This window comes from Artemia sp. Qi Xiang Cuo, chromosome 16, assembly GCF_049724085.1.
Source record: "Artemia sp. Qi Xiang Cuo chromosome 16, ASM4972408v1, whole genome shotgun sequence".
Taxonomy (NCBI): Eukaryota; Metazoa; Arthropoda; class Branchiopoda; order Anostraca; family Artemiidae; genus Artemia; species Artemia sp. Qi Xiang Cuo.
The window spans coordinates 19,403,237-19,426,312 of record NC_142809.1 but is presented as its reverse complement, the minus strand read 5'-3'; the positions used below and the strand labels follow the sequence as shown (position 1 = coordinate 19,426,312).

The 23,076-nt window shown below is 34.4% G+C and overlaps 1 protein-coding gene across 5 annotated transcripts in view; it reads right to left on the bottom strand.

Annotated features, from left to right (window-relative positions):
* The window catches only part of LOC148942657 (peptidyl-glycine alpha-amidating monooxygenase B-like), a 119,755-nt gene that overhangs the window by 52,752 nt on the left and 43,927 nt on the right, over positions 1 to 23,076 (bottom strand). For all 5 annotated transcript variants that reach the window (XM_089102604.1, XM_089102603.1, XM_089102602.1 and 2 more), the window contains 3 exons: positions 8,079 to 8,236; positions 4,746 to 4,961; positions 1,391 to 1,458 (listed from right to left, as the gene is read on the bottom strand). In XM_089102604.1, coding sequence (XP_088958730.1) covers positions 1,391 to 1,458; positions 4,746 to 4,961; positions 8,079 to 8,236 — 442 coding nt within the window. The remainder of the gene's footprint in view (positions 1 to 1,390; positions 1,459 to 4,745; positions 4,962 to 8,078; positions 8,237 to 23,076) is intronic.

The window sequence follows — 23,076 nt, the reverse complement described above, 5'->3', positions numbered from 1 at the left end:
TTTCATCAAGAAGAAACTGCTTAAGGAGGAGGCAAGGGCAGAATAGTCCTTACTCTTGCTCTATGTGTAGAGACATGGATGAAAATATGGGTCATGTGCTAGTGTAAAGATTGAGTGAGTTGCGAAAAGAAGTGTATGGAAAGTATAGGTTTTATGAAAGATGGTATTGAGTGAGCACATTGAGTGGTAAGTGAGCACAATGTGTTGAACACACTGAGTGATAAGTGTTTTGTAAGTACTGAAAAGTTAGGATGATTTTTTGGGCTGGCAATGGAGCACTGAAGTGGTATTTTGTAATTTGTGATGGTTATATTTGTGCAGTGTGAATTAACTAAAACCGAATTGTTTATTTTGTATTACTACGGCTTAGAGCAATGAAAATGTTTATTACTATACATATTCATATTTCGTATTCGTTTAATCAAATAGCTTTCGTAGCAAACAAAACTGAACGCTAAATTATACTATTTTTACAATCATTTAAGAAAAAAATCACTCATTTAATACACTAACAAAATATGGTACGAAGGAATTTGCAAATCTGTTCTTTCGGCACTTGACGGGTTGTAGTCTGCTCTGATGCCTGGTGAGTTTGGGGATCGGTGCGGTTGGAGGAATCACAGAGTGCACATAATTGATTTGAAAATAACCCCAACAAAAATATTCCGGTGCAAGTTTCTCAGGAACCATTCAACTAAAGCTAAATGGAGAGAAACAGCTTGAACTATCAACATTTTCCATAATGCAGACACATAATGCCTTTAGTGAGCTTTTAATTCTCATTTCTCTGTGGATATTTATTTTCCCAGGTGAAGCCAAGAAATAATCAAGTACTCTGAATAATCAAGTTCTTAACCAGAGATAGTGTTAGAAAAGTGGAATTATTCAATTCCACTTTGAGCAGTTCATTAATGTTTTTAAATTTCTTTTAATTGAACCAGGGGCGGATCCAGGATTTTTTTAGGGGGGGGCAAAATAGGCTGATCCGATAAACTTGCGTTAGGAGCAAGTTTAATTAACGCAAACTTGCGTTACTTAAGTAAATTACACTACATTAAACTACGTTAAGGGGCGCGCGCCCCCTCGCCCTGGATCCGCCGCTGAATTGAACATGTTTTTTTAGAATCATTAGAAAGAAAAGGCAAAAAATACAGCAACAAATTTCACAGTATAAGCCGACAGTGCTGATTTCCCTTTGCTAATTTTTGTAGTCATTCCCCTTACTTAGTAAAAGAATAAAAACAACTCCCTACCCACAGTGAACATTTTACTATAGAAATAGTGATTCGAACCTTGTTGCGCATCGGTTTGAAGACTTTATGTTCTGAAACTTTAAGTTTTTTATTAGCATCAACAGCCGCATTTTAGAATAAGAAAGAAGAAAACAAACCAGGGGTTTCCGGTGGTATTATGTCGTCTCCAGCAAGCATAATATAAATTCCTGCAGAATATTTGGGCCTAGAATCAAAGAGAAACATTTAGCCTACTTGTTATTAGACGTCAAAAACATTCTGTTTAGGGCACAGCAATTAAATATAAGCGTCTACAACAAGCAAGCACATACAGTGAGTTTTTTTCGTAACGAAATCATTTTTTCGCCTTTTTATTAGAAATGTAGTCCAGTACTTGAATTCAAAGTACTAATGACATTGAATTAAAACATTTTCCCACCAGACCCACCTTACATATATTTATAACTGAAAACTGAAAACCATATTTTTTCTGAAAACCATTTATAAACCATTTATAACTGAAAACCATAATTTTTAACGTTTTACTGTTGGCTGTTTATTGTTTTTAATTGGTTGTTTAATGGTTGTTTATTGGTTATTAGTTTTTGTTTTTAAGGCGGTATTAAATTTTCGTCAGTGGTGTCCCGTTGAACCGTGAAAATAAATCCGAAAACTAATGACGTTACTTTTTGTCCTTAAAAATATAAACATTAACAACTGTTTACTCTCATAACAGTTACACCTTCAAAGGAAATTTTTGGTGGCATATAGTTTTCAGGTTATTTTTTATTCACGTTTTTTAATGTTGTGCCCCCCTACCACTAAAAACTGCATAATTACATATGGAGGGAGAGTATTTTCCATTAAAAATTAAAGTCCTAATTTTTTCAAATTTTTCAAAATATACATGGTTGTGTTAGTTTCCACTTAACCACGTCAAACAGTCAGGTTTTATTTTCACTGCCCTTGCTGCTTTAGAATGACAAGAATTTGATTAAAAAGGCGAAAAACATTTGCCAGTAAAATGAAAATATTATCCTAACTTGTAACATCCTAGTTCTAACCGACAAGATATTTTTCATTTTTAGATGATTTTGAGCTACGTCTTAAAAATATTTGTTAATAAATATTTTAAGGAAGCCTATTGCTATTGCATCTAATTAAAACACGGTTTGTCAGGCTATCGTCAATGTCCAACTACACCTTCCTAGGCCTAAAAAGCAAATTCCAATAAATCTTAACTGGGCAATGAGTATTTCAATCAAAACAGCTGCTGCAACAACTTATGATTCTTCTGGTTTGGTTATTAATTTTGGATTTTTCCAAAGTGAGGTTAATCAGGAAAAAAATACACATAAAAATCAGGTCTTTTATGCTAAGTAAGGCAACATACAAAAACCGCATTTAAAAACCATTTCCTTTTTTATCAGAATAAAAGTGTATTTTCTTTCATCAGCTGGATAAATTAACGCCAGAACTGTTTACTCAAAAAAATTTCTTAATGCTGATTAATTTATTTCCAAGCTAGCTTGGATACCTATGAGTCAGAGCACAAATAATCTTTATCTGATTTTGTGTTTATTACATTTATACCTTTAAATTTTCTTACTGAATTTAAAACTCGAAATAGATTACGATATAGGAGAGAATCTACAGAAAAAGTGTCTCAAGACAAGACATTTCAGTTATTCAATAGTAGAGGTTGTTGTTGTTGTTCCTTGTTTTTTTCTAACGTTGTTGTCAAGTCAAATCCGGACAGCTGTGTTTTCACACGGAAACAGGCATTTACATGTTATGCATCCAGTTACATTTAGGCCATTCCAGATAATTAGTTGCAATAGAATATTTTGACAACTATTAGAAAAACAAAACCGCCTTATATATATTCAAAATATTCACTATAAGCTAACCGGACAATGAAAAATTGGAGAAATATATATTTTTTTTTCTCGGAGAACCAATCATGTTCTTACATTTAAATATAGATAATTCTTCATTTTTGCTCCAGCCATTGTACGGGAGTGGCTTTCTCTCAAAATAAAACTGAGACTGTCCGATCGACCCTAAAGTACGCATCATAAAACCGAATCAATGATGATGATCAAGACGGTGCATAAGGTCGATATGGGGAACTTCTGAAATTGTGTCTGAGCAATGCTTCAGTGTTAGATGAGTCGGCTTCAACGAGATACTCAACCGTAAGCAATTTTTGTTGGTTTTTCTAGTTCATAGTTAATTTTCGATCCACGGCCATCAACGAGGTGACTTCCCTCATCTTGGAGGATTTAATTCCAAAAGCTAGCCATGGGAGCTGAGTTATTTTGAGTCTTTAAATTGGATTCCAGTTGTAGAAGCATCCCTGCGATAAGTTCAGATAGATTTTCTTTCTCCTTCTTTCGTCACCTTCTGGTAGACAAATTGAGAAAAATTTTGGTAGATTCCTTGATTCAATTTCTATTTCATTCCTTTATATTTCATATAACTGGCAAAATTCCGATAGATTACTTGAGCAAAGTTCTGATGGATTATTGACTCAGATCTCTGTATACTGCCTTAGCAAAACTCTAGATTACATTTGACAAATTTTGACTCCCCCCCCCCGTTTGGGATAAACATGACTATAAGTTTGATAATGATCAACGTATCGTACAGCAAACACAAACGACATAAAGATTAATCACAGCGATTAACCGATTACACCAGCAACATCGGTAAAATAAGAAAAATAACTTCAAGACTTACGCCAAGTAATTTATCACTCGTTATGAACAACCAAAATATTCAATAATCTATGTAATGAGATAAAAGCTCAAGTTAAAAACTGGATTGTCTGTCATTCAGGACTAGATTTAGCATTAAATTAGTATAATAGCTACGTAGGTAAAAAGAACAGAAATAGAAGAAAAAGTGAGGACCACATACTAGCAAACAATTTGGTTTCATAAACGCATTCGCTTTAGTAAAAACAAGCTTTAGCAAATACAAGTAATTAAATCCGATTACGAGTGTGATGTCACAGTTCCAAAATGCCAGTTCCAAAAAAAGGACATTGATTCTATGTACACCGAACACAAAATCAACAAAACTACACTTTGAGGAGTAAATTGAATTTTTGGATGCTCCAACCCCTAATATATATAGAAACAAAAAACTCTAATACTTTTTTCTGATATTGTATTCTGGTACATTCTGACTGTAAGGTCTTTAAAAATTTTTTATAACGTCCAACATCTTAAGCATTTATGTATATTAAATTTATTTTTATCACAACCTTCATGTAAATACATTGGCAGAACAGCTCTTAAGCTTTACACTGAATCTCTAATTTTTTTTATTGTTTTTTTTGTGTCACTGAGGCATAGGCACTAGCGCATCTTGTTACATAAGTTTAGTAAAAATTTGGCCCATCTAAGCTTGTAATTGCAAATTTTTGGGGAACAAAGCTTATCCGATCTCTTATTTTAATACAATCTTTGCACAAGATTATTGTATTTCAACAGACTTTCTACTTACGGTAATGCTGTCACAGCCAAATTCAAACCTGAAGAATCTTTCGTATGCTCATTTCCTTTGTGGGCATAGTGAACCTGCATAACAAGATACCTCTTATCAACTCCACGTCCAACATCAAAACCAACTTGCGGAGGAAGCCGGGTTGGATCCGCATTTTTTGCCCATGCAAAGAGAATACTTTCCTGACCAGTGCACATATTCCCTTTCAAGCACCTCCTGCAATGTAAACTCTAATATTAATAGCCCACATTGTTAGTTTAATCAAGAAAATAGCAGGATATCCAAGAAAAATAAGGAAACTTGTGAATACAGTTTTATGACAAACGGCTGACCTTACCCACCTGTCAGCCAACCTTCTGGTTCAAGATCTTAGAACAATGGGGTATGTAACCTTTCTTCATACAATTTACATTCTTCAACAGTTGGTTAATTTTATCCCCATTTAATAAAACTGTAAAGCCCAGCGTATGCATACAATAGCTTTATTTTCGCCGATCTAGAACCTCAGCCAAACACCTTTTTGCCTCAGAAAAACCGGCTCCAAGGAATTTCGCCCCATAAGGAGACAGCTGCGTTAAAAACTCACGATTTATGTTTTTGATACCAAGTTTTCTTGATAAGTTTGCAAATCAGAATGGTTCTCTGATTTTTTTGGAGGCAATGTGAAGTTTTTTTTTAAGGATACACCTCCCCTCAAAATGTTTAAACTTTTATATTTTTCTCCAAGTTGTATATATTTTCTATCCAATTTGCCAATATTTGATTCTCCCCCCCCCCTTCTTCAGGAGATGAACTTTTACGGACCTGCTTATCCCTTAATATTCATTAAATGTTTTTTTTTTATATTCAGCCATAATCAAATTTTTCGGTAGTGGGAGGGGAGGGACTTTCCCAGTAGAGTCCTTGAAGAGTAGAGAGATCTGATGCTAAAAAAGTATCTTTTCATAAGAATCTGAACTTTTGAATATTTTGATTTTTCCAGATGAATACTCGGCAAGAAACCCTTTGCATATAGGTATCATTTAGTCTACCAAGCTTAAAATGATGAAAAGAACTGACTTGATCAAATATAAAATCAAGAAGAATATCTGAAACACTAAAAAAAATATACTTTAAATATATCCCCGCCTGAAGATGAGGTTCTCAGCATGTCTATACATAGGATGAAGCAAGGTGTGGGGAGGGGGATTGGTCTGAACGATTCCTCCACAAAAGTTTGAAATGAACTTTTCCATACTCTGAACCTCTATCCCCTTCTCCTTAATAAAAATATTTCAATCCTTCCCATGAGTGGAACCTTTGTGCACCTGTAATGTTGCTGAAATATAGAACCATATCCACCACCACAAGCGGATCACCCTCCTCCAAAAACAGGTCCAATAGACACCCCCCCTCTCAACAAGTTGGTATAAAAGTAAAGTTATTTTGTTTTCTGACCCCTTCCCTCATGAAAAAAATCTTTGATTCGCTACCCCTCCCAGGCACAAGGATCGGACATGTATGAGCCAGTGACTTCGTACGCTCAGTTAGCATAAGCATACTCCTATTCTGATCGATGGGGCACGTACACGTTGAAGGAGGGGTCCCTCTGAAACAAATCTGATATACACTACTATCCCCCTAGAAAATCGTGGTATATCATATATTTTTTGTTTTGATCAGCCCCCCCCCACCCCAGAGAAGAGATCTTTGATCGACAAAATACCATACCCATTCCTAAAGACTCCAACTGATAAAACATTCCTTTAGACTAACATTAGGAGTGTTACAAATTAACACTAAAAACCATGAGTTAAAGTTTGGCTCCTCAAACTTCAAAGCCAGTGATTGCGTCACTTCAAAACATAAAAGACTTGGAAACGGGTTACCTAAGATTACAAAAAGAGTGAGAGTCAGATCTGCAAATTTTAAAATTCCAGGAGTTGTAATAAGCGCTAAAAATCAGCAACCTTGTTAAATCCTTTACAGTTATAGTGTTTGAATGTATTTTTCCCTTAATTTATACAAAAAAACAACAACATAGTATTTTCAAACTAATAATAAATAACATCAACTTTTTTAATAACGCGAAGATAATTTCAACTGAGTAAATTTTACAGTTGTTGGAACATTGTCATGTCCAAAACGAGAAGGAGTGAATCACATTTCAATTATTTTATAGAAGAGCACGAATAAGGCTTCTGAATTTCTCACAAAAAAAGGCTTTAATTTGAATATTTTAAATTAATTAAACAAATTTTATTTTCAGGATCTTCACAATGATTATGGGAACACAAGGGATGTTTTTTTTTTTTTTTGCTCTAAAAATAGTAATGAAGTTTGATTACGTTTTTTTCTATGGTTTCGTAACCGACATCTTTTTTAATATAAAAACATAAAATAATAAAAATAAGCTCACAAAAAAAAAAAAAAAAGTTTCTAACCTGTTGTGTCTCATGGCTTAGGGATCGAGTTGAAACTTTCAGGATGTTTTGTTTTTTTCTTGATTTTTTTTTGGGGGGGGGGGGGTGGTTCGAACTTTGTTTTGGCGGAAAAGGGCAAATTTTTTTTCTTTTGTCCTCTCAACAGAGTATACGGCACGTTTTTTTTAAGTACATATAACAGTTTAATAGGGATAAATCCTTTGATTAGACCGTAAAAACAATGACAAAATCTCCGGATATTTTCGGTCACATACACAGTGACAGTCTTTAGCAGATAAGCTAGAAATAATACAGTTAAAACAACGATATACATATAAAACAAATAATTATATATTATTTAGTGCTCTTACCTTTTTCAACGCAATTACGGAAGCAAATTTCCTTGATTTCCCAGTTTCCGGTTCATTAGCTTGATTTGAATGAAAAGGTTCATTATCAGGTAGGCAGAGGTCAAAAGCATTGGGAGAAATGAACTTTACTTTATCTGACCGTAGTAAATTATCAAAATTGAAGTTAAGTAAAATTCACTCACATCTGTATTCAAAGCTAGGTGTTTGAATAAAACTTTCTTAATTTCAATTGTTTCCCTGAAAATTTTCTCCTAGAAATCAGAGACATTCTCGAACCTAATGAGATGGGGCTGCGACGTTTAATAAAACACCTACAACGCTTTTCTTTATATATGTAGTCAGAAACCATCTGGAGTACAGATAGATTATTAACCCCAATCACAACCCCCCCCCCCCCTTCTGCAATGCAAAGAAGACTCCGCAAACGCAACTAGTGGGCAAAGATCCACCACATGAATCTTTTTCACCTTCTCTTAGAAAAGTGTGAGACACTTCCATACCCTTATCCATGACAACATCTAAAGAACAAAGTAAATAAGATAGCAAAGGAAGAGAATTACCATGCTCTTGCCTCAATCATGTCATCTGACAAATCAGAGCATCCAAATAAAATAATGTGATGAGCAATGCTTCCATTAGCTGCTGCTTCAAATTGAGTTATATAGACAGTATTTGCAACTGAATCGAGGTCGTGATATGTACACCAATAATCATCGTCCTAGAAAACACCAGAAGATAAGGAAATAGCTTTCACCTCTTATTTTTAAACTAAATAAAAAGTAAGTTCTTTTCAGATAAAGGTGAAGAGCGACATTAAAACAAGAACATAAATTATACCGCATATTATGGTAGTTGCCTCCTCCTCACGTTCCGCGTTCGAATACTCCTCGCGTTCAAAAACATGTGCTTAAGGCGCATTCTAAATATCCACTGGTCCCAAAAAGCAACAAACGCTACTATACGACAGAAGACATCTCAGCCACTGGTAACCAAAGTGATCAAATATAGGAAGTGGAAATACCTCGACCATGTGATCCGCATATCCAAAACTTGACTACCGAAGGTCGTCCTTCAGTGGCAGCCACGTGGTACCAGAAGAAAAGGACGCCCCAAAAATACCCTATGACGCAGCTACCGGGCTGAACTCGCAAACCTCAATGCCTCAATTCAACCTGAATGGGCAGATGTCTGGGCGGCCGCAGCGATGAGAGAGGACAGGCGACTCATCTTGGATGCCCTAAGCGCCTCTGGAGGCACAGGAAGATCTAAGGTCTAAGGTAAGGTCTCCTCCTCAACACCTTGCTCCATCTTTTTACAGTTTTTCGGTTACTGTAAATCTGTTTTGCTCCTTGCTTGTAGTTCGTCACCACGAACTATGTGATTTTGAACAAGACACCAATACCTTAGATATGGCGTATTGGAATTATTATTAGGAAATTTCCAGTTAAGAAGAAAATAAGCCATATTTGCATCGACCTAGGGAAACTAATTAGGCGCACTAACGCTAAATTTCTACCAACAAATAATCTGCCATAGATTTTTGTTACATGTTGAAAAAAATATAGCCCACAAGGGTCCTACACATTTGGCAAAAGTTCTAAGCATTCTTCGAAAACGAAAAAATTACATACAAAATGAGTCTCATTTGTTTTGTAGGATCCAAGTATAAAGATGCTAGTAGTATGTTAACTTATACTTTGCTTGCCTTATGTTCCATCCTGTTTTATTTGCGGCCTTTACGTTCCTTCCGGTTTTTCTGGTAGTCCTATTCTATAGGAGCATTACACTCTTTCTTTGTCAATTTACACAATACCGGTCCTATTAAGGAAACGATTTTCTGACGTATATTTCTAGTTCAAGATATACAAGTTTTTTTTTTAGGTTAAATCCGTGTTCATTCATTTGTAAGTTGATTAGCAGGTTGTTTTTTTTTTAAACTTGGCTATTCGTTTCATGGGTTTCATTAATAGAACGACTGATGTTTTTGAAAAGGGTAATTACTTCTTTAGTTTACGAGATTTGCGAATTTTTTGTCAAACTGGTATTTGCGTAAAGGTATTGCGATGGTTAAGAATGCCTCACGGGTGAAACTCAGAATTGATGAGATGTCGTGATTATGTACTGTATAATACACAAGTGATGTTTTGGAGAGTATTGTCAATTTAACGAGAAATGACTGAAAAGTGTTACTGTGACCTGATAGAATTGTCGCCGACAATGAGATTTAATCGCTGCTAAGCCTATTGTTATTGCGAAAGGGATTACTCAATTTACTTCTTAGTGTTAAATGACAGATTTCCAAATACGATCATTTTGAAAAGCCGACAAAAAAATTGGTTTGTTCCCTCATTTCTGTAGGGCAGGAGATAACTTAATTTACTTAGACAATGAACGATATTAATTAGTGATTGATTGTATCAGTGGAGAAAAAAAGGATTAAACTGATTAACAGTTAAGGTAACCCCAAAGGAGCTGTTAACTGAGGTAATTTGTTATAAATTTTAAAAATACCTAACAACAACTTGTAAATGGTTGGTTAACATTTGCAAAAAAAAGGGGTAATGGGATCGTCGAAGTAGAGAAGATGGAGTGTCTATGCACTGTATAATACACACGTGATGTCTTGGAAAATCTTGCCAATTTACAAAGGATCTAAAATTCTCCGGAGGGTGTAATTAAAGTGGGTTGAGTTGCACGAAGGTTCAGTAGTACGAGAGTTCAGTAGCACGGGGGGTTAAGTTGTACAGGGTTTCGGTTATACAGGGGTTTAGTTACATGGAGGGATTCAGTTGAACAAGGGGGACTTTGGGCAGTGTGTGTCTCTTTAGGCTGTGTGTCTCTTTGGGAAGTTTGAATCTTTATGGTCTGTGTGTGAATCTTTTGACTGTTTTTGTCGTGTTTGGATTTGAGTCTCTCTTTTGTCTTTATGTGTGTGTATCTTTTGGCTGTTTTAGTCTTTTGGTGTGTGTTTTTATATTTGTGTTGTGTTTATCTTTTGCCTGTCTGTGTCTCTTTGAGCTGTTTTTGTCTCTTGAGTCTGTGTGTGTATCTTTGGGCTGTGTGTCTCTTTTAGCTGTTTGTGTTTTTTTTGTTCTGTTTGTGTGTCTGTTTGGGCTGTTTGAGTCTTTTTGGTCTGTGTTTGTATCTTTGAGATGTTTGTGTCTCTTTGGGCTGTGTGTATTTCATTGGGCTTTGTGCGTCTCTTTGGGTTGTGTGTCTCTGTGGACTATTAGAGTTGTTTTTTTGTGTTTGTGTCTCTTTGTGCTGTTTGTGTCGTGTTGTGGATGTGTTTCTCTCTTTTGGTGTCTGTCTCTTTGTACTGTGTGTGTGTGTTTGTGCTTTGTGTGTCTCTTTGGGCTGTTTGAGTCATTTTGGTCTGTGTGTCTTTCTTTTGGCTTTTTGTGTCTCTTAGGAGTCGTATGTGCCTCTTTGGGCTATGTGTGTCTCTTTGGAGAGTTTGAATCTTTTTGGTATGTATGTGTCTGTATGGGCGTTTTTTGGTCTTTGTGTGTTTACTTTTGCTATTTGTGTATATTATAGGCCATTTTTGTCTCTTTGGGCTATGTGTGTCTCTTTGGAGGGATTTGAATCTTTTTGGTATGTATGTGTCTGTATGGGCGTTTTTTGTGTCTTTGGGCTGTGTGTGTGTGTATTTGGGCTTTGCGTGTCTCTTAGAACTGTGTGTATGTCTATTTAGACTGTGTGTGTGTGTCTCTTTGGGATGTGTGTGTCTCTTTAGGGTGTATGCCTCTATGGGCAGTTTGAATCTTTATGGTCTGTGTGTGCCTCTTTTGGCTGTATGTGTCTCTTCGGGCTTTGTGTCTCTCTGTTGGATGTGTGCGTCTCTCTTGTCTCTTTGGGCTGTGTCTCTCTTTGAGCTGTTTGAGTCTTTTTGGTCTGTTTCTGTGTCTCTTTAAGCTGTTTGAGTCTTTTTGATCTGTGTTTTGTCTCTTTGGGCTGTTTGTGTCTCTTTGGGCTGTGTGTGTTTCTTTGGGCTTTGAGCTGTTTGAGTCTTTTTGGTCTGTTTGTGTGTCTCTTTGACCTGTTTGAGTCTTTTTGATCTTTTTGTGTCTCTTTGGGCTGTTTGAGTCTTTTCTTTTACTGTGTTTGTCTCTTTGGGCTTCTGTCTCTTTTGGCTGTTTGTGTTTCTTTGGGCTATGTGTATCTATTTGTGCTGTTTGAGTCATTTTTGTCTGTGTGTCATTCTTTTGGCTGTTTGTGTCTCTTAGGGGTCGTGTGTGCCTCTTTCGGCTATGCGTGTCTCTTTGGGACGTTTTGAATCATTGGGGGGGTATGGGTTTGTAGATGCGTTTTTTTTTTGGTCTGTTCATTTCTCGTTTGGGAGTTTGCGTCTATTTTGGCGGTGTTTCTCTTTTTTATGTTTTTGTCTTTTTTCTATGTTTATATCTCTTTGAGGAGTTTGTTTCTTTTTTTGTTTGTGTTTGTCTCTTTAGGCTTCTGTCTCTTTGGACTGTTTGTGTTTCTTTGGGCTATGTGTGTCTCTTTGGGCTGTTTGAGTCATTTTGGTCTGTGTGTTTCTCTTTAGGCTGTATGTCTCTTTGGGCAGTTTGAATCTTTTTGGTCTGTGTGTGTGTTTCTTTGGGCTGTTTGTGTCTCTTAGAGGACATGTGTGTCTCTTTGGGACAATGTGTGTCTCTTTGGAGGGTTTGAATCTTTTTGGTACGTATGTCTATGTATTGGCGTTTTTTTTTGTCTCTTTGATCTGTGTGTGTTTCTATTTTGGGGTTTTGTTTCTACTCGGACTGTGTGTATGTCTCTTTAGCCTGTGTGTGTCTCTCTTTGGGCAGTGTGTGTCTCTATAGGCTGTATATCTCTTTGGGCAGTTTGAATCTTTATGGTCTGTGTGTGCCTCTTTTGGCTGTTTGTGTCGTTTTGGGCTTTGTGTCTCTCTGTTGGATGTGTGCTTCTCTTTGGGCTGTGTACGTCTCTTTGACCTGTATGTCTCTCTTTGGGCTGTGGGTGTCTCTTTGTGATGTTTGTGTCTCTTTAGGCTGTGTGTGTCTCGTTGGACTGTGTGTCTTTTTGGGGTGTTTGAGTCTTTTTTGGTCTATGTTTGTCTCTTTGGGCTGTTTGTGTCTCTTTGGGCACTGTATGTTTCTTTGGGCTTTGTGTGTCTCTTTGAGCTATGTGTCAATACGTTTAAGCAATAAATATCTTTAAGCTTAACACGTCTTTATTCTTTAGAATAGTGCTATTGTAAGCAAGCAACAAACTCTTTCCTGAAGTCGCCTCTTGAATACACAATGCAAAAACTTCATTTAAAAAACTATTAAAAAATTGTAAGTAAGTAACAAATTCTTTCTTGAGGTCACCTCTTTGATACACAACGCAGAAATTTCATTAAAGAAATTATTAAAAAATTTTAATTAAGGATCTACGACTGTATCGAATTCTCAAGCTTTCGAAGCAAACAGACATTTCGTTAAATAAATTATGGCAAAATTCTCATTAAGTAACAAACTTTCTTGAAGCTAGCTCATTGACGAAAACTGAAAAAACTTCTGAAAAGAAACCCATAAATGTTTGGAATTAAATTACAAACTCTCTCTTGAATTCACCTCGTGGATATGAAAAAATTGTTATTAATTAGCAAATTCTTTTTTGAATTCACCTGCTTGATAAACAAAAAAAAGACATTTCGTTCAAGAAACTATGGCAAAATTCCAAGTACGTAAAATACTCGTTATTATTTTCATGACTTAGATACACGATGTAGAAATTTAATTCGATGAATTATGAAAAAATTCTCAGCAAGTAACAATTTCCTTCTTTAAGTCAACACGTATTCAGAAATATAATTCAATAAATTATTACAAAATTCTCATTAATTAACAATGTCTTTCTTGAGGTCAACTCCTAGGTTTTCATTCAAGAAATTATGAAAAAATTCTAAGTAAGTAACAAAATCTTTATTGTTTTCAAGATTTAGATGAAAGATGTAGAAATTTAATTCAATAAATTATGAAAAAATTCTCAGTCTAAGTATAAAATTCTTTCTTGAATTAACATGTTGGATAAACAAAAAGACATTTATTTGAATAAATTATTAAAAAAATAAAAGTAAGTAAAAGACTAATTATTGTTATAAAGATATATATATACGATTTATAAATTTAAATTAAAGAAATTATGAAAAAATTATCAGTAAGTAACTATTTCTTTATTGAAGTCAAATCGTAAGTAAGAATTTCATTCTTTAAGTCAACTCTTGAATACGAAATACGGTAATTTCATTCAAGAAATTATGAAAAAATTATAACTAAGTAGCAAATTATTTATTGAATTAACTTGTTGAATAAGCAAAAAGACATTTCATTCAAGAAATTATGAAAAAATTCTAAGTAAGTAACAAACTCTTTATTGTTTTCACGAGTTAGATATACGATGTAGAAATTAAATTCAAGAAATTATGAAAAAATTCTCAGTCTAAGTAGCAAATTCTTTCTTGAATTCACCTGTTGGATAAACAAAAAGACATTTCGTTCAAGAGATTATGACAAAATTCTAAGTAATTAACAAACTCTTTTATTGTTTTCACGAGTTAGATAAACGATGTAGAAATTAATTTCAAGAAATTAGGAAAAAATTCTAAGTAAGTAACCATTTCTTTCTTGAAGTCAACTCTTGGATACACAATACGGACATTTCATTCAAGAAATTATGAACATATTTGTAAGTAAGTAACAAACTCTGTATTGATTCCACCTCTGGGATATACAGTACAAATTCGTCATTCAAGAAGTTATGAAAAAATCGCAAGTAAATAACTTGTTTTCTCTCTATCAAAAACAATTTTCACTTAGCTACACGATGTAGAAATTGAATTCAAGAAACTATAAAAACATTTGGAGTAAGCAACAATTTCTTTCTTGAACTCAACTCTTGGATACACAATACGGGAATTTCATTCAAGAAATTATGAAAAAATTGTAACTAATTAGCAAATTCTTTCTTGAATTCACTTGTTGAATAAATAAAAGACATTTCATTCAAGAAATTATGACAAAATTCTAAGTAAGTAACAAACTCTTTATTGTTTTCACGAGTTAGATAAACGATGTAGAAATTAAATTAAAGAAATTATTAAAAAATTCTCAGTCTAAGTAGCAAATTCTTTCTTGAATTCACCTGGTGGATAAACAAAAAGACATTTCGTTCAATAAATTATGACACAATTCTAAGTAAGTAACAAACTCTTTATTGTTTTCACGAGTTATATAAACTATGTAGAAATTAATTTCAATAAATTATTAAACAATTCTCAGTAAGTAACAATTTCTTTCTCGTAGTCAACTCTTGGATACACAATGCGGAAATTTCATTCAAAAAATTATGAAAATATTTGTAAGTAACAAACTCTTTTTTGATTTCACCTCTCGGATATATATAACCTATACCTCATTCAAGGAATTGTGAAAAAAATCGCAAGTAAGTAATTTTTTTTCTCTTTATCACAAATAATTTTCCCTTACCTAAACGATGTAGAAATTCATTTCAAGAAATTGTGAAAAAATTCTCATTAATTAACAATTTCTTTCTTGAAGTCAACTCTTAGATACACAATACGTAAATTTGATTCAAGAAATTATGAAAGTATTTGTAAGTAAGTAAGTAACAATCTCTTTATTGATTTCACCTCTTGAATATACACAACAAATACTTCATTCAAGAAACGTGATTAAACACGTTTTGAAACTACATACTATTTGCATGCCTTTCATTGGCACCTTTCCAAATGAGCGGGGATTCCCCACTGCTTCCTACACATTGCAAAAAGTGAGCAGTACGAAAACTCCACGTTTTCAACCAGACTGGTTTTTAGACAACACACCCACAGAGATGACACACACACATAGAGACGAGACACGCACAGACACGACACACAAACAGAGTCATAGTGAGAGAGATATCCAAAAGTTGGGTTGATCTAGGTTCACTTAGAGTGGCGCGCCACTCTAAGTGAACCTAGATCAACCCAACTTTTGGATATCTCTCTCACTATGACTCTGTTTGTGTGTCGTGTCTGTGCGTGTCTCGTCTCTATGTGTGTGTGTCATCTCTGTGGGTGTGTTGTCTAAAAACAATCCGGTTGAACTCGTTATGTGGTACTAGTTCTATATGGGCGCGGGGTCTAAAAAAACATGAGTAATCTATGCTGTGGCTAATTGGTTGTAAGCAATAAAGTTATCACGGTCCGTAGTTAAGAATAATGATTAATCATGTTTCTTGATCTACGCCTCTCTACTGAATATTCAATAGGGAAAATCAATAAAGAGATTGTTACTTACTTACTTACAAATACTTTCATAATTTCTTGAATGAAATTTCGGTATTGTCTATCTAAGAGTTGACTTCAAGAAAGAAATTGTTACTTACTGAGAATTTTTTCATAATTTCTTGAATTAAATTTCTACATCATGTAGCTAAGTGAAAATTGTTTATGATAAAGAGAAAAAAAAAGTTACTTACTTGCAATTTTTTCATAATATCTTGAATGAAGTATCTATAATGTACATCCAAGAGGTGGAATAAATAAAGAGTTTTTTACTTACAAATCTTTTCATAATTTCTTGAATCAAATTTCCATACTGTGTATCCAAGAGTTGACTTCAAGAAAGAAATGGTTACTTACTGAGAATTTTTTCATAATTTATTGAAATTAATTTCTACACCGTTTATCTAACTTGTGAAAACAATAAAGAGTTTGTTACTTAATTGGAATTTTGTCATAATTTATTGAACGAAATGTCTTTTTGTTTATAAAACAGGTTAATTCAAGAAATAATTTGATACTTAGACTGAGAATTTTTTCATAATTTCTTGAATTTAATTTCTACATCGTATATCTAACTTATGAAAACAATAAAGAGTTTGTTACTTACTTTTAGAATTTTGTCTTAATTTCTTGAATGAAATGTCTTTTTGTTTATTCAACAAGTGAATTCAAGAAAGAATTTGCTACTTAGTTACAATTTTTTCATAATTTCTTGAATGAAATTCAATTATTACGTATCCAAGTTTTGACTTAATGAATTATATTGTTTCATAATTTTTGTCCAGGACATATATGGCTACTTATTTTTAATTTATTCATGATTTCATTAAAATAATTTATAAATATTATATACTCATCTCGAAACCCACAAAGATTTTGTTCCATAATAAGATTTTTGTCAAAATCACTTGAACGAAATGTATTTTTGTTTATCCAACAGGTGAATTCAAGAAAGAATTCGCTGATTAGACTTATAATTTTTCATAATTTCTTGAATTATATTTCTACATCGTATATCTAAATAGTGAAAACAATAAAGAGTTTGTTACTTAATTAGAATTTTGTAATAATTTCTTGAATGAAAATATAGGAGTTGACTTCAAGAAAGAAATTGTTACTTACTGAGAATTTTTTCATAATTTCTTGAATTAAATTTATACACAAGAGTTGACTTCAAGAAGGAAATTGTTACTTGCTGAGAATTTTTTCATAATTTCTCGAATTAAATTTCTACATCATGTATATAAGTCATGAAAACAATAACGAGTTTGTTACGTACTTGGAATTTTGTCATAGTTTCTTGAACAAAATGTCTTTTTTTGTTTATCCAGCAGGTGAATTCAAAAAAGAATTTGCTAATTACTAGAAATTTTTCATATACATGAGGTGACTTAAGGAAAGAATTTGTTACTTGCTTAAAAACTTATCATAATTTCCTAAATAAAATTTTTTCATTGTGTATCCATGAGCTAACTTCAAGAAAAAGAGTTTGTTGCTTACTTAGAACTTTGTCATAATTTCTTTAACGAAATGTCTTTTTGTTTATCAAGATGATGAATTAAATAAATAATTTTATATTTACTTAAAATTTTTTAATAATTTATTGACTTAAATTTCTGTATTGTATATCCAAGAGGTGACCTCAATAAAGAATTTGTTACTTACTTACAATTTTTTCATAGTTTCTTAAATGAAGTTTCTGCATTGTGTATACAAGAGGTGACTTCAGGAAAGAGTTTGTTACTTGCTTACAATATAACTATTCTAAAGAATATATACGGATTAAGCTTAAAGATATTTATTGCTTAAACGTATTGACACATAGCTCAAAGAGAAACACAAAGCCCAAAGAAAGATACACAGCCCAAATAGACACAAACAGCACTAAGAGACAATCATAGACCAAAAAGACTCACACACCCCAAAAAGACACACAGTCCAACGAGACACACACAGCAAAAAGGGACACACACATCACAAAGAGACACCCACAGCCCAAAAAGACACATACAGGTCAAAGAGATGTACACGACCCAAAGAGATGCACACATCCAACAGAGAGACACAAAGCCCAAAACGACACAAACAGCTAAAAGAGGCACACACAGACCATAAGGATTCAAACAGCCCAAAGAGACACACACAGGATAAAGAGACATACACACAGTCAGAAGATACAGGCAAAGCACAAAGAGACACACACACACAGCCCAAAGAGACAAAAAACGCCCATACAAACACATACAGACCAAAAAGATTCAAAACCTCCAAAGAGACACACAGTGCCCAAAGAGACACACATGTCCTCAAAGAGACACACACAGAACAAAGAAACACACACACACAACAAAAATATTCAAACATCACAAAGAGACATACAACCTAAAGAGACACACACACAGACCAAAATGACTCAAACATCCCAAATAAACACACATAGATCAAAGAAACAGAATCCAAAAGAGACAAACACAGCCCAAAAAATACTCAAACAGCTCAAAGATAAACAAACAGATAAAAAAGACTCAAACAGTCCAACGAGACACACAGCCCAAAGAGACGCACAAAGCCCAAAGTAACACACACAGACCAAAAAAAAAACAACACCCATACAGACAAATACAGACCAAAAGATTCAAAACGTCCCAAAGAGACACACAAATACAAAAGAGTAATACACTATCACTAATATACCCAATCATAAAAAATAATTAATCACATAAAAAAAAGACTTAAACCGCCAACAGATATAAAAATAGCAAAAATAAACACAAACAACAAAAATAGACATACGACCAAAGATACAATCAAAGCCAAAAAAAGACTCAAGCAGCACAAAGAGACACAAACAGATCAAAAAGACTCAAACAGCTCAAAGAGACACACAAACAGACCAAAAAGACTCCAACAGCTCAAAGAGACACGCAGCCCAAAGAGACAAGAGACGCACACATCCAACAGAGAGACACAATGCCCGAAGAGACACAAACAGCCAAAAGACGCTCACACAGACCATAAATATTCAAACTGCCCAAAGAGACATACAGCCTAAAGAGATACACACAGCCCAGAGAGACACACACAGGCTAAAGAGACATGCACACTGTTCGAAGAGACACGCAAAGCCAAAAGAAACACACACAGCCCAAAGAGACACAAAAACAGACCAAAGAGACAAAACACAGATCAAAAAGACTCAAACAGCTCAAAGAGACACACAAATAGACCAAAAAGACTCAAACAGCTCAAAAAGAAACACAGCCCCAAGAGACCAGAGAGGCACACATCAAAAAGAGAGACACAAAGCCCGAAGAGACACACACAGCCAAAAGAGGCACACACAGACCATAAAGATTCAAACTGCCCAAAGAGACATACAGCCTAAAGAGACACACACAGCCCAAAGAGACACACACACAGGCTAAAGAGACATACACACAGTTCGAAGAGACACACCCACAGCTAAAATAGACAAAAAACACCCATACAGAAACATAAATCCGAAAAATATTAAAATCTCTCAAAAGAGACACACTTTGCAAAAATATAGACACATGGCCTATAATATACACAAATAGCAAAACTAAACACACAGAGACAAAAACACGCTCATACAGACACATACATACAAATAGATTCAAACACACCAAATACACACACAAACCCCACAGAGTCACATACGACTCCTAAGAGACACAAACAGCCAACAGAAAGACAAACAGACCAAAATGACTCAAACAGCCCAAAGAGACCCACATAGCCCAAAGACACCCAAACATTCCAAAGAGACAGTAGCCAATAGAGACAAGCACAACCCCAAAAAGACTCAGACATCAAAAAGAGACACCAACAGAAAAAAACGACTAAAATAGACCACAGAGACAAACAGCCCAAAGAGACTCACAGAGCCCAAAGACATACACACAGCCCAAAGAGACACAAACAGTTCAAAGATACAAACACAGACCAAAAAGACTCAAACAGCCCAAAGAGACACACAAATAGACCGAAAGAGACTCAAACAGCTCAAAGAGACACACAGCCCAAAGATACACACACAGTCTAAAGAGACAAAAACAGATCAAAGAGACACAGACAGGCCAAAGATAAAAACAACTCAAAGAGACAAACACAGACATAAAAGACTCAAACAGCCAAAAGAGACACCATAGAGACCAAAGAGAGACGCAAAGCCCAAAACGACACAAACAGCCAAAAGAGGCACACACAGACCATAAAGATTCAAACTTCCCAAAGAGACACACAGCCTAAAATGACACACACTGCCCAAAGTCCCCCTTGTTCAACTGAATCCCTCCATGTAACTAAACCCCTGTATAACCGAAACCCTCTACAACTGAACCCCCGTGCTACTGAACTCTCGTACTACTGAACCTTCGTGCAACTCAACCCAATTTAACTAAACCCCTCGGGGAACGTTAGATCCTATTTAAATTGACAATACTTTCCAAAACATCACTTGTGTATTATACAGTGCATAACCCCCCCATCTCCTCCAATTCGCAAATCCCATTACCCCTTTTTTTTGCAAATGTTAATCAACCATTTCCGATTCGTCGTTAGGTATTTTTCAAATTTATAACAAATTACCTCAGTTAACAGCTCCTTTGGGGTTACCTTAACTGTTAATCAGTTTAATCCTTTTTTTCTCCACTGATACAATCAATCACTAATTAATATTGTTCATTGTCTAAATAAATTAAGTTATCTCCTGCCCTACAGAAATAAGGGGCCAAACTAATTTTTTTGTCTGCTTTTCAAAATGACCGTCTTTGGAAATATGTCATTTAACACTAAGAAGTAGATCGAGTAATCCCTTTCGCAATAACAATTGGCTTAGCAGCTATTAAATCTCATTGAAGGCGACAATTCAATCAGATCACAGTAACACTTTTCAGTCTTTTCTTCGTTAAATTGACAATACTCTCCAAAACATCACTTGTGTATTATACAGTACATAATCACAACATCTCCTCCAATTCGCAAATTCGATTACCCCTTTTTTGCAAATGTTAAACAAACATCTCCGATTGTAAAAGCATTAAAAAAATTTCCAATTACTAATGACCCTTTTTTTTTATCTTGCCTCCTATCAATTCTGAGTTTCACCCGTGAGGTATTCTTAACCATCACAATACCTTTAGGCAAATACCTTTTGACAAAAAATTCGCAAATCTCGTAAACTAAAGAAGTAATTACCATTTTCAAAAACATTAGTAGTTATAGTAATGAAACCCTTTAAAATAATATTCAAGTTTAAAAAAAAAAAAAAACTACCAATAAACTTCCGGATGAATGACCACTGATTAAACATAAAAAAAAAACTTTTATATAATTAAATCTAAATATACGGTAGAAATTAGTTTCATTAATCATTTGCCAGGTACTATGTAAATTGGCAAAGAAAGAGTGCAATGCTCCTATAAAATAAAATTACCTACCAGAAAAACAAGAAGGAACGTAAAGGCCGCAAATAAAACAGGATGGAACATAAAGCAAGCAAAGTATAAGTTAACATACTACTGATGCTTACAGTGATTATTATTTACACTTTGAAATTACACCTTGTATTTTCAAGATCAGGACACCTACCCCCCAGGAATTCACATGATTCTGTTTCATACCTATGTACCAATCCATATTTTTGTCTCACGGTCAACAAAAAAAATTACTTCATTTTTTTTCGACACGAGTGCCTCGACTAGTTTATTTTTCCATTAAATAATTAAAGAGAGTTTTGGAGAAGAACATATTTTATTTAAGTTAAAATTACATGTTAAGTGCATTCAAATTTTTATTTAGGTGCGTGCCAACTGTTTACCACTACTATCAAATTGGAAGGATTGGGATTTTCCAAATACACTAGGAACGTGCCCAATACACGGCAGTTTGGAGGATAGATTGCATGTTTTCTTTCTAAGTGCGTAAATACGATAACTTAGGGGATGTTTTTAAAGAATGATAACGATTAGCTGCTAATGGGAATCCTTAAATCAACCTCTACCAGATGCATAGAGGCATAAAAAGGTTTCGAGGCCACGTTGCTAACATATTCGTATGCAAGCAATCCTATCACATGCACAGAACAAATATTTCAGCGCACTAAATTTTCTTGCTCTAAACTTTTTTACATTAGTTATGCTTAACTAAGTGAATTGTGTACTTCTGAGAAAAATACTAGCCTTACAAGGAAAAAACCCAGGTTTAAATTTAAATCAACTGCGAACTTAAATAAATTTTGCCTAGCTGATATCAGTATACAAAAGGCAATAATCCAGAAGTTCTTTGTTGTTCTTTTTTAGCTTACTTGCAAATAGCTATGAATTTGAAGGGAATTTTATAACTGGGATAGAAGCTTGACTATCATTTACCACATAATATAAAACGCTCGTCTTAATACTAGCCCTCTGGTCTTCATAAATCTTCATTGGAGCCTGAGGCAATGAGGATCAAAACTGAGTCCTCTTATCTAAAATTAGGAAGTCCAAAACTGAGGTTCCTTATCTCTTATAAGGAGCCAAGCTTAGGGTCACATTGGGTCATTGGATTTTCAAGTTCCGCAGTTCTCAGTTACTTCAGCCATTCTCATTTTACGTAGCCTGTCAACAGAAGAGAACATTTGTTGATTTGATTCAGATTTTTATAAAAAGTACAGCATTTGGTTCAATCTCTGTTGACATAAAATCATTTTTTGATCAGATGAATGGTTCACTTCTCTGTCGTCATCTTTTCTCTGTCAACATCCTTTTTGACAAAAACAATGAGGCGAACACCATATCTTGAAAATGTCAAAAGACAAAGCTAGAATCAAACAAAGCTTATAGTAAGAAATGATTTTAAGCTAAGTGAATAATTTAGTGGTGTGCACTCATCTGTGTATTTATTGTTACTGGAACGTAAAGTTCAGAAACAATAAACAAAATTAAATAGGAAGACAAATCAAACAACCAAAATAGGAAAATTAATACCACAAATCATAAATAAATCACACTAAATTTCTTCTTACAAAACTTTGACTTGGCCAAGTGCATCCTTTTCACCAAGATATTTTTGACACTTACTGTAGATGTAGATGCGTTCAACTCATTCCGAGGTCTACAGATTCATGCAAAATAAAATAAGCCATTTTTACGCTTTTTCACGTTTATTCATTTTGGTTTGTGAATAGGGAAGTCAAAAAATGATACACATTACAATTGTCTATTTTGTGTACAATACAGTATCAAACAGTTCGTGGTAAC